Source organism: Hyla sarda, chromosome 13 (genome assembly GCF_029499605.1).
Source record: "Hyla sarda isolate aHylSar1 chromosome 13, aHylSar1.hap1, whole genome shotgun sequence".
NCBI classification, from domain to species: Eukaryota; Metazoa; Chordata; class Amphibia; order Anura; family Hylidae; genus Hyla; species Hyla sarda.
Genome location: NC_079201.1, coordinates 1,408,549 through 1,421,342, shown reverse-complemented (window position 1 = coordinate 1,421,342; position 12,794 = coordinate 1,408,549). Strand labels below are relative to the sequence as shown.

The 12,794-nt window shown below is 49.5% G+C and overlaps 1 protein-coding gene across 1 annotated transcript in view; it reads right to left on the bottom strand.

Annotated features, from left to right (window-relative positions):
- The window catches only part of GAS7 (growth arrest specific 7), a gene marked incomplete in the record, with an annotated part of 117,879 nt that overhangs the window by 24,636 nt on the left and 80,449 nt on the right, over positions 1 to 12,794 (bottom strand). Inside the window, 1 exon segment of the mRNA XM_056549562.1 lies at positions 4,355 to 4,408. Within this exon segment, the coding sequence (XP_056405537.1) occupies positions 4,355 to 4,408 (54 nt within the window).

Here is a 12,794-nt window from a genome sequence, read left to right as displayed (position 1 = left end):
ACAGAGAAGACAACACGGAGAACACAACACGGAGAATACAACGTGGAAAAGGCTACTAGGAAAAACACAATGAAGAAGACAACATGGAGAAAACAACACGGAGAAGACAACACGGAGAACACAACACAGAGAAGACAACATAAAGAAGACAACACAGAGAACACAACATGGATAAGACAAAATGGAGAACACAATGTGGAGAAGACGACATGGAGAACACAACATGGAAAAGACTACAAGAAGAACACAACACGAAGAAGACAATGTGGAGAAGACAATGTGGAGAACACAATACGGAGAAGATAACACGGAGAAGACAACGAGGAGAAAACAACACGGAGAAGACAACATGGGGAACACAACGTGGAAAAGACTACTAGGAAAACACAACGTGGAGAATACAACATGGAGAACACAACACGGAGAACACAACACAGAGAACACAACACAGAGAACACAACACAGAGAACACAACACGGAGAACAAAACACGGAGAACAAAACACGGAGAACACAATGTGGAAAAGACTACTAGGAAAACACAATGTGGAGAAGACAACTTGGAGAAGACTACATGGAGTAGACAACACGGAGAAGACAACACAGAGAACACAATGTGGAGAAGATAACACAGAGAGGATAACTAGGAAAAAAACAATGTGGAGAAGGCAACATGGAGAAGACTACACGAAGAAGACAATGTGGGGAAGACAACACGGAGAAGACAATACAGAGAAGACAACACGGAGAACACAACAGAGAGAAGACAACAAGTAGAAGACAACACGGAGAACACAACGTGGAAAAGACTACTAGGAAAAACACAATGGAGAAGACTACACAGAGAACACATCACGGAGAACACATCACAAGAAGACAACACGGTGAACACAACACGGAGAAGACAACACGGAGAAGACAACACGGAAAAGACAACACGGAAAAGACAACACGGAAAAGACAACACGGAAAAGACAACACTGAGAAGACAACACGGAGAAGACAACACGGAGAAGACAACACAGAGAAGACAACACGGAGAAGACAACACGGAGAAGACAACACGGAGAAGACAACACGGTGAACACAACACGGAGAAGACAACACGGAGAAGACAACACGGAGAAGACAACACGGAGAAGACAACACGGAGAAGACAACACTGAGAAGACAACACTGAGAAGACAACACAGAGAAGACAACACAGAGAAGACAGCACAGAGAAGATAACACAGAGAAGACAACACGGAGAAGACAACACGGAGAAGACAACACGGAGAAGACAACACGGAAAAGACAACACGGAGAAGACAACACTGAGAAGACAACACTGAGAAGACAACACTGAGAAAAGAACACAGAGAAGACAACACGGAGAAGACAACACAAAGAAGACAACACGGAGAAGACAACACAGAAGACAACACAGAGAAGACAAAACAGAGAAGACAACACGGAGAAGACAACACGGAAAAGACAACACGGAAAAGACAACACGGAAAAGACAACACTGAGAAGACAACACGGAGAAGACAACACTGAGAAGACAACACTGAGAAGACAACACGGAGAAGACAACACGGAGAAGACAACACGGAGAAGACAACACGGAGAAGACAACACTGAGAAGACAACATGGAGAACAGAACACAGAGAAGACAACACGGAAAAGACAACACAGAGAACACAATGTGGAGAAGACAACATAGAGAAGACAACTTGGTGAATAATGTGCAGGGACCGGGGGCTGAGATACGTCCTGCAAAATGTGCAGATACGTCCTGACAGCTGCCGCCATCAGCAAACCAATCTCAGCTCTATTGCCAGGAACACAGCACCGTATCTAAGCTCAACATGTGTGTTACTGCATGCTGAGCTGTGTATCTAATCTAATCATGTGCAATACTGACTACTGAGCTGTGAATCTAATCCTCTGATGTGTGATACTGTCTGCTAATATCTAATCGTATCATTATTATGGGCCTAAGCCAATCACAGGCATAGATCAAGTAATATAAATTTCTATAAATATTTAAATTCTAGCGACTAATTATAATAATAACAACAACAATTACAATAATAACAATAATGATGATTATAATAGTAATAAAAATAATGATGATAATAATAATAATAAAGATGGCGGAGGATGAGGTGAATTACAGCTTTATAGTGGTGATAAGTGTTGGGGAGTACCACGACATAAGTAACAAAGTGAATGGTGTCAGGAGGGGGCGGCGCAGCGCTGCGCACATTCATATGGAGGGGATACGTGCTGGATATACATCACCGCCTCCTCACCGTTTCTATTACATTTTTTTTTCTGGTTAGATTGTAGAAATGGCTCAAATTTCTAAAGATTTTTTTTTTTTAAATTACAAAAATATCTAAAATTATAAAGAGACAAAATATTTTCCATCCATGTGAATCCAGCCCATCGGGGGTTACTGGGGATTTTCGCCATTTAAACGCTGCGGGAGCTGAAATTATGTAACGTTACATCCACGCGGAGGGAATCCCATCTGACAAGGAGCAGCCGCATCCCCTCCTCTCCTCCCGGAGCCCCCCATATACAGTCTCTCCTACTCGAGTGTCCCCTCTGCTCCCCCCCCCATATACAGTCTCTCCTACTCGAAGGTCCCCTCTGCTCCCCCCATATACACAGAGTCTCTCCTACTCGAGTGTCCCCTCTGCTCCCCCCCATATACAGTCTCTCCTACACGAGGGTCCCCTCTGCTCCCCCCATATACAGTCTCTCCTACACGAGGGTACCCTCTGCTCCCCCCCATATACACAGAGTCTCTCCTACTCGAGTGTCCCCTCTGCTCCCCCCATATAAAGTCTCTCCTACTCCAGTGTCCCCTCTGCTCCTCCCAGAGCCCCCCATATACAGTCTCTCCTACACGAGGGTCCCCTCTGCTCCCCCATATACAGTCTCTCCTACTCGAGGGTCCCCTCTGCTCCCCCCTATATACAGTCTCTCCTACTCGAGTGTCCCCTCTGCTCCCCCCCCCCATATACAGTCTCTCCTACTCGAGTGTCCCCTCTGCTCCCCCCAGAGCCCCCCCATATACAGTCTCTCCTACACGAGGGTCCCCTCTGCTCCCCCCATATAAAGTCTCTCCTACTCGAGTGTCCCCTCTGCTCCTCCCAGAGCCCCCCCATATACAGTCTCTCCTACACGAGGGTCCCCTCTGCTCCCCCCATATACAGTCTCTCCTACTCGAGGGTCCCCTCTGCTCCCCCCTATATACAGTCTCTCCTACTCGAGGGTCCCCTCTGCTCCCCCCATATACAGTCTCTCCTACTCGAGTGTCCCCTCTGCTCCCCCCAGAGCCCCCCAAATACAGTCTCTCCTACTCGAGGGTCCCCTCCGCTTCCCCATATACACAGGGTCTCTCCTACTCCCTGTCAATCACCCCCCCCCCCCGTATACACCTGCACACAAGTGGGCGGCCCCTCACCCAATCACAGGGCGCTGCATTATTTTATCAATTATTTTGAATAATAATTTTTGTTATTCTGACGCGTCCCCCGCTGTATCGTAACGCGGTCCCCCTCCCCCCTCGCCTGTTGCTCGTGTTTTCACATACACAGCTGATTCCACACCTGCCGCACACCTTCCCCCTATAATCCTATATTTAGATTCTCGTATTGGCCTCTGCTTCATTCATACTTTATAACCCCCCAACATGAGCACAAATACTAATTAACCCTTTATTACATCAGCTGATATTTTTACATTTTCAACAAAAAAAATGATCACATTCATCTTGTAACATCCCCCCCCACTTATAATTGTACGTTCTCAAATTAACCCTTTCAGCTTAGAAAAACTCAACAAACAAGCCACTCAAACCAATTAACCCAAGAACATAAAAATTGAAAAAAAAATCCCAAATTGAACATTTCAAATTTTGTAAAATGTCATAAACACGTGTCCAGTGCTGCAGCCCCCCATCTTTGGAGCATCGGCTGCTTCCCCACTTCTGTTTCCTGCTTTTCGGTATTTACCTCGGCCGGATCGGTGAACATTTTTTTGAATATCTTTTAAATTAAAAATATAAAAAGCTAAATAAGATGATGTTTTCTAATACACCGTAATACGCCCCCCCCCCCCTCCCCCTTCACATTCTAAGAATACGAGGATTCGTTCCCTGGTTTACACGGGCTGTATATATATATATATATATATATATATATATATATATATATATTTATTTATTTTATTTTTTTGCAATGTTTCTGAATGTGTGGACGATGTAAGAAACCAGGTCGTCTCCATGTTTGCTGCTTCTATAGCGGCGGCTCTGGCAGCTCCATCGTCATAGTAACAAGGCTGAGATGGTACTCACCGTGATGGTGGTCTCCTTGTTCTGTCTTTTGGTGGGTGACGGGGAGCCCGGACTCTGCGGAGAGAGGCAAGAAGCATCGTCAAAGCTGGTCTCGGTGTCTGACATTTTTGGTGTCTGTGTTGGGGCGAGGGTCTGCGCTGTACGGGGAGGAGGGGGCGGACGGCTCAGGAGCTGATCAGTCCTCCACGCTCCCCGGGAACCGCATTAATTCTGTCACCGCTGTCCTGAGGTAACAGCCAGGAATCACTCGCCAGGCAGCACATTCAGCCCAAACGCACTCACACCTCCCTCGTGTCACGGGGACTAATGAGGGGTTAACAGCTGCTCGCGAGGAGCCGCCGCGCAAAAACCTCTATCACACTGACACTGGCTCCAGGAATGGAAGCTGAAGGACAAAATAAATAAAGAAAATAATCTGCATCATTTTCTACAAGATTCAACACAAAAATCATTAAAAAAAAAATGTATAAAAATATGCAAAATAAAACACACCAAAGCATTTCTGTGATTGATCAATGGCAAAAAATACACTGCTCAAAAAACTAAAGGGAACACTAAGATAACACATCCCAGATCTGAATGAACTAATCGTATGAAATACTTTCTTCTTTACATAGTTGAATGCGCTGACAACAAAATCACCAAAAATTATCAATGGAAATCAAATGTATCAACCCATGGAGGTCTGGATATGGAGTCACACTCAAAATCACAGTGGAAAACCCCACTACAGGCTGATCCAACTTTATGTAATGTCCTTATGTAAATGACTTCTATTTAAAAATCTTTACCCTTCCAGTACTTTTTAGCGGCTGTATGCTACAGAGGAAATTCTATTATTTTTGATTGTATTTTTTGTCTTGTCCAGTGCTCTCTGCTGACATCTCTGTCCGTGTCAGGAACTGTCCAGCGCAGCATATGTTTGCAATGGGGAGTTTCTCCTGCTCTGGACAGTTCTGGATGTGGGCATCAGGTGTCAGCAGAAAGCACTGTGGACAACACAAAAAAGAAGTTCAAAAAGAATAGAATTTCCTCTGTAACATACAGCTGCTAATAAACACTGGAAGGGTAAAGACTTTTTTAGTAGAAGTAATTTACTAATCTGTTTATCTTTCTGACACCAGTTGATGTAAAAAAAAAGTTTTCCACCGGAGTACCCCTTTAAAACAAGTCCCAATGAGGCTCAGTAGTGTGTGTGTGGCCTCCACGTGCCCGTATGACCTCCCTACAATGCCTGGGCATGCTCCTGATGAGGTGGAGGATGGTCTCTTGAGGAATGTCCTCCCAGACCTGGACTAAAGCATCCGCCAACTCCTGGACAGTCTGTGGTGGATGGAGCGAGACGTCCCAGATGTGCTCAATCGGATTCAGGGGAACGGGCGGCCAGTCCATAGCATCAATACCTTCCTCTTGTAGGAACTGCTGACACACTCCAGCCACATGAGGTCTAGCTTTGTCTTGTATTAGGAGGAACCCAACCGCACCAGCATATGGTCTCACAAGAGGTCTGAGGATCTCATCTCGGTACCTAATGGCAGTCAGGCTACCTCTGGCAAGCACATGGAGGGCTGTGCGGCCCCCCAAAGAAATGCAACCCCACACCATTACTGACCCACTGCCAAACCGGTCATGCTGGAGGATGTTGCAGGCAGCAGAATGTTCTCCACAGCGTCTCCAGACTCTGTCATGTCTGTCACATGTGCTCAGTGTGAACCTGCTTACATCTGTGAAGAGCACAGGGCACCAGTGGTGAATTTACCAATCTTGGTGTTCTCTGGCATATGCCAAACGTCCTGCACAGTGTTGGGCTGTAAGCACAACCCCCCCCCCCCCCCCTGTGGAAGTCGGGCCCTCATACCACCCTCATGGAGTCTGTTCTGACCGTTTGAGTGGACACATGCACATTTGTGGCCTGCTGGAGGTCATTTTGCAGGGCTCTGGCAGTGCTCCTCCTGCTCCTCCTTGCACAAAGGCGGAGGTAGCGGTCCTGCTGCTGGGTTGTTGCCCTCCTACGGCCTCCTCCATGTCTCCTGATGTACTGGCCTGTCTCCTGGAACCGTTTCCATGCTCTGGACACTACACTGACAGACACAGCAAACCTTCTTGCCACAGCTCGCATTGATGTGCCATCCTGGATGAGATGCACTACCTGAGCCACTTGTGTGGGTTGTAGACTCCGTCTCATGCTACCACTAGAGTGAAAGCACCGCTAGCATTCAAAAGTGACCAAAACATCAGCCAGGAAGGTGGTCACCACCTGCAGAACCACTCCTTTATTGGGGGTGTCTTGCTAATTGCCTATAATTTCCACGTGTTGTCTGTTCCATGTGAAATTGATTGTCAATCAGTGTTCTTCCTGAGTGGACAGTGGGATTTCACACAAGTGTCAGTGACTTGGAGTTACATTGTGTTGTTTGAGTGTTACCTTTATTTTTTTCAGCAGTGTAAATAAATAATATAAATAAATAATAAAATAAGTAAATAAATAACCAAATGTTATATATATATTTGTACAGACAAACACAAAAAATGATATATTTATATTTCAGTATTTTTTATAATAAAAATAGATAAATAAAAAATCTTTATAAAAAAAAAAACATATACTGTATATACAGTATATATAAAATCCAATGTAGAGGAATCAGCACAGGATAGTCCCCAGTGTGGTCCCTCCGTCTGCCAAACATGGGGTTCAATCCCTAACCCCCGCTCCAGGATACAGAGTTTAAAATGTTATTGCATCAGATCGTACAAAAATGTGACGTTTCGGCCAATATTTACTCACATACTACAACCAAAAATAAATAATTATATATATATATATTTTTTTAAATAGATAAATAATAAAAAAGTATGTATGTATTTATATTTGTACACACAAAACAAAAAGCTAATTATATATTTATATTTTAATTTATTAATTTTTATAATTTATTATTTTTCGCTATTATATATAATTTTTTTCATTTATTTTATTTATATTCTATTTTTTTGTTATGTATATTATTATTACTTTTTTTTTAATCTATATTAGGTAGACCAGTGTTTTCCAACCAGGGTGCCTCCAGCTGTTGCAAAACTACAATTCCCAGCATGCCTGGACAGCCGGAGGCACCCTGGTTGGGAAACACTGTGGTAGACTGGAGGCATACTATCCTGAGAATACTGGGAGTTGTAGTTTTGCAACAGCTGGAGGCCCCCTGGTTGGGAAACACTGTGGTAGACTGGAGGCGTACTATCCAGAGAATACTGGGAGTTGTAGTTTTGCAACAGCTGGAGACCCCCTGGTTGGGAAACCCTGCCGTATCCTATAAATGGAGGCGTATTATCCTGACCAATAATGATTTACTTATGATGTATATCCAGTCATGGGGGGGCGGCCCCTTATCCTGGACACTCATATATCCCCGCTGACATCCTCGCCGCCTCTTCTCACTATTATACATCTTATTGATTTCATGTTCATCAGGCGGCGGTGATAAAACACACAATGCGGCCAAAAACCATAAATATCCGGGACATTACATCAGTTGTGAAGCCATCGGAAACCAAAAACATCTCAAATGTGGGCAACAGGGTTAAACCTGGCCCCACAGATTAAAGTAATGGGTCACGGCCCCCCAGGGATCACCGGAGGGTCTGGGCCGACTAAACTGACTATATGGAAGGGGCAAACGCGATGGTAGATGGCGCCACATCAAAGACCAATATGGCCCCCACCAGGACAAAACAGCATTTATATCCCCCATGACCTATGGGCCAATTCTTCACCATCAATGATGTCTCACTCAATAAAAGAGGGTCTGGGACGAACCAGGGACAAACATGTCAACCCCACCCAAAAAATTACTGCTTTGGAAACTCCACCCCTTTCCCTGGGGTTGCCACAAGTATGTAGGGATGGCCCCCCCTCTTAGGGCACACATGGGGTTGCCACAAGTATGTAGGGATGGGCCCCCCTCTTAGGGCACACATGGGGTTGCCACAAGTATGTAGGGATGGGCCCCCCTCTTAGGGCACACATGGGGTTGCCACAAGTATGTAGGGATGGGCCCCCCCCCCCTCTTAGGGCACACATGGGGTTGCCACAAGTATGTAGGGATGGGCCCCCCTCTTAGAGCACACATGGGGTTGCCACAAGTATGTAGGGATGGCCCCCCTCTTAGGGCACACATGGGGTTGCCACAAGTATGTAGTGATGTTACCCCTCTTAGGGCACACATGGGGTTGCCACAAGTATGTAGGGATGGGCCCCCCCTCTTAGGGCACACATGGGGTTTCCACAAGTATGTAGGGATGGGCCCCCCTCTTAGGGCACACATGGGGTTGCCACAAGTATGTAGGGATGGCCCCCCCCTCTTAGGGCACACATGGGGTTTCCACAAGTATGTAGGGATGGGCCCCCCCCCTCTTAGGGCACACATGGGGTTTCCACAAGTATGTAGGGATGGGCCCCCCTCTTAGGGCACACATGGGGTTGCCACAAGTATGTAGGGATGCCCCCCCCCCTTAGGGCACACATGGGGTTGCCACAAGTATGTAGGGATGGGCCCCCCCTCTTAGAGCACACATGGGGTTGCCACAAGTATGTAGGGATGGGCCCCCCCCCTTAGGGCACACATGGGGTTGCCACAAGTATGTAGGGATGGCCCCCTCCTTAGAGCACACATGGGGTTGCCACAAGTATGTAGGGATGGGCCCCCCCTCTTAGAGCACACATGGGGTTGCCACAAGTATGTAGGGATGGGCCCCCCTCTTAGGGCACACATGGGGTTGCCACAAGTATGTAGGGATGGGCCCCCCTCTTAGGGCACACATGGGGTTGCCACAAGTATGTAGTGATGGGCCCCCCTCTTAGGGCACACATGGGGTTGCCACAAGTATGTAGGGATGGCCCCCTCTTAGGGCACACATGGGGTTGCCACAAGTATGTAGGGATGGCCCCCCCTCTTAGGGCACACATGGGGTTGCCACAAGTATGTAGGGATGGGCCCCCCTCTTAGAGCACACATGGGGTTGCCACAAGTATGTAGGGATGGCCCCCCTCTTAGGGCACACATGGGGTTGCCACAAGTATGTAGGGATGGGCCCCCTCTTAGGGCACACATGGGGTTGCCACAAGTATGTAGGGATGGGCCCCCCCCCCCCCTTAGGGCACACATGGGGTTGCCACAAGTATGTAGGGATTGGCCCCCCTCTTAGAGCACACATGGGGTTGCCACAAGTATGTAGAGATGTTACCCCTCTTAGGGCACACATGGGGTTGCCACAAGTATGTAGAGATGGGCCCCCCCCCTTAGGGCACACATGGGTTGCCACAAGTATGTAGGGATGGCCCCCTCTTAGAGCACACATGGGGTTGCCACAAGTATGTAGGGATGGGCCCCCCCTCTTAGAGCACACATGGGGTTGCCACAATTATGTAGGGATGGCCCCCCTCTTAGGGCACACATGGGGTTGCCACAAGTATGTAGGGATGGGCCCCCTCTTAGGGCACACATGGGGTTTCCACAAGTATGTAGTGATGGGCCCCCCTCTTAGGGCACACATGGGGTTGCCACAAGTATGTAGGGATGGGCCCCCCCTCTTAGGGCACACATGGGGTTGCCACAAGTATGTAGGGATGGCCCCCCTCTTAGGGCACACATGGGGTTGCCACAAGTATGTAGTGATGTTACCCCTCTTAGGGCACACATGGGGTTGCCACAAGTATGTAGGGATGGGCCCCCTCTTAGGGCACACATGGGGTTGCCACAAGTATGTAGTGATGTTACCCCTCTTAGGGCACACATGGGGTTGCCACAAGTATGTAGGGATGGGCCCCCTCTTAGAGCACACATGGGGTTTCCACAAGTATGTAGGGATGGGCCCCCACCCCCCTTAGGGCACACATGGGGTTGCCACAAGTATGTAGGGATGGGCCCCCCTCTTAGGGCACACATGGGGTTGCCACAAGTATGTAGTGATGTTACCCCTCTTAGGGCACACATGGGGTTGCCACAAGTATGTAGGGATGGGCCCCCCTCTTAGAGCACACATGGGGTTGCCACAAGTATATAGGGATGGGCCCCCCCCCCCTTAGGGCACACATGGGGTTGCCACAAGTATGTAGGGATGGGCCCCCCCCCTTAGGGCACACATGGGGTTGCCACAAGTATGTAGGGATGGGCCCCCCTCTTAGGGCACACATGGGGTTGCCACAAGTATGTAGGGATGGCCCACCACTTAGGGCACACATGGGGTTGCCACAAGTATGTATGGATGGGCCCCCCTCTTAGGGCACACATGGGGTTGCCACAAGTATGTAGGGGATGGGCCCCCCCTCTTAGGGCACACATGGGGTTGCCACAAGTATGTAGGGATGGGCCCCCCCTCTTAGGGCACACATGGGGTTGCCACAAGTATGTAGGGATGGGCCCCCCTCTTAGGGCACACATGGGGTTGCCACAAGTATGTAGGGATGGGCCCCCCCTCTTAGGGCACACATGGGGTTGCCACAAGTATGTAGGGATGGGCCCCCTCTTAGGGCACACATGGGGTTTCCACAAGTATGTAGGGATGGGCCCCCCTCTTAGGGCACACATGGGGTTGCCACAAGTATGTAGGGATGGGCCCCCCCTCTAGGGCACACATGGGGTTGCCACAAGTATGTAGGAATGGCCCCCCTCTTAGGGCACACATGGGGTTGCCACAAGTATGTAGGGATGGGCCCCCTCTTAGGGCACACATGGGGTTGCCACAAGTATGTAGGGATGGGCCTCCCTCTTAGGGCACACATGGGGTTGCCACAAGTATGTAGGGATGGGCCTCCCTCTTAGGGCACACATGGGGTTGCCACAAGTATGTAGGGATGGGCCCCCCTCTTAGGGCACACATGGGGTTGCCACAAGTATGTAGGGATGGGCCCCCCCTCTTAGGGCACACATGGGGTTGCCACAAGTATGTAGGGATGGGCCCCCCTCTTAGGGCACACATGGGGTTGCCACAAGTATGTAGGGATGGGCCCCCCTCTTAGAGCACACATGGGGTTGCCACAAGTATGTAGGGATGGGCCCCCCCCTTAGGGCACACAAGGGGTTGCCACAAGTATGTAGGGATGGGCCCCCCTCTTAGAGCACACATGGGGTTGCCACAATTATGTAGGGATGGCCCCCCTCTTAGGGCACACATGGGGTTGCCACAAGTATGTAGGGATGGGCCCCCTCTTAGGGCACACATGGGGTTTCCACAAGTATGTAGTGATGGGCCCCCCCTCTTAGGGCACACATGGGGTTGCCACAAGTATGTAGGGATGGCCCCCCTCTTAGGGCACACATGGGGTTGCCACAAGTATGTAGTGATGTTACCCCTCTTAGGGCACACATGGGGTTGCCACAAGTATGTAGGGATGGGCCCCCTCTTAGGGCACACATGGGGTTTCCACAAGTATGTAGGGATGGGCCCCCCTCTTAGGGCACACATGGGGTTGCCACAAGTATGTAGGGATGGGCCCCCCTCTTAGGGCACACATGGGGTTTCCACAAGTATGTAGGGATGGGCCCCCCTCTTAGGGCACACATGGGGTTGCCACAAGTATGTAGTGATGTTACCCCTCTTAGGGCACACATGGGGTTGCCACAAGTATGTAGGGATGGCCCCCTCTTAGAGCACACATGGGGTTTCCACAAGTATGTAGGGATGGGCCCCCCCCCCTTAGGGCACACATGGGGTTGCCACAAGTATGTAGGGATGGGCCCCCCTCTTAGGGCACACATGGGGTTGCCACAAGTAGGTAGTGATGTCCCCCCTCTTAGGGCACACATGGGGTTGCCACAAGTATGTAGGGATGGGCCCCCCCTCTTAGAGCACACATGGGGTTGCCACAAGTATATAGGGATGGGCCCCCCCCCTTAGGGCACACATGGGGTTGCCACAAGTATGTAGGGATGGGCCCCCCCCCCTTAGGGCACACATGGGGTTGCCACAAGTATGTAGGGATGGGCCCCCCTCTTAGGGCACACATGGGGTTGCCACAAGTATGTAGGGATGGGCCCCACTCTTAGGGCACACATGGGGTTGCCACAAGTATGTAGGGATGGGCCCCCTCTTAGGGCACACATGGGGTTGCCACAAGTATGTAGGGATGGGCCTCCCTCTTAGGGCACACATGGGGTTGCCACAAGTATGTAGGGATGGGCCTCCCTCTTAGAGCACACATGGGGTTGCCACAAGTATGTAGGGATGGGCCCCCCTCTTAGGGCACACATGGGGTTGCCACAAGTATGTAGGGATGGGCCCCCTCTTAGGGCACACATGGGGTTTCCACAAGTATGTAGGGATGGGCCCCCCTCTTAGGGCACACATGGGGTTGCCACAAGTATGTAGGGGATGGGCCCCCCCTCTTAGGGCACACATGGGGTTGCCACAAGTATGTAGGGATGGGCCCCCCTCTTAGGGC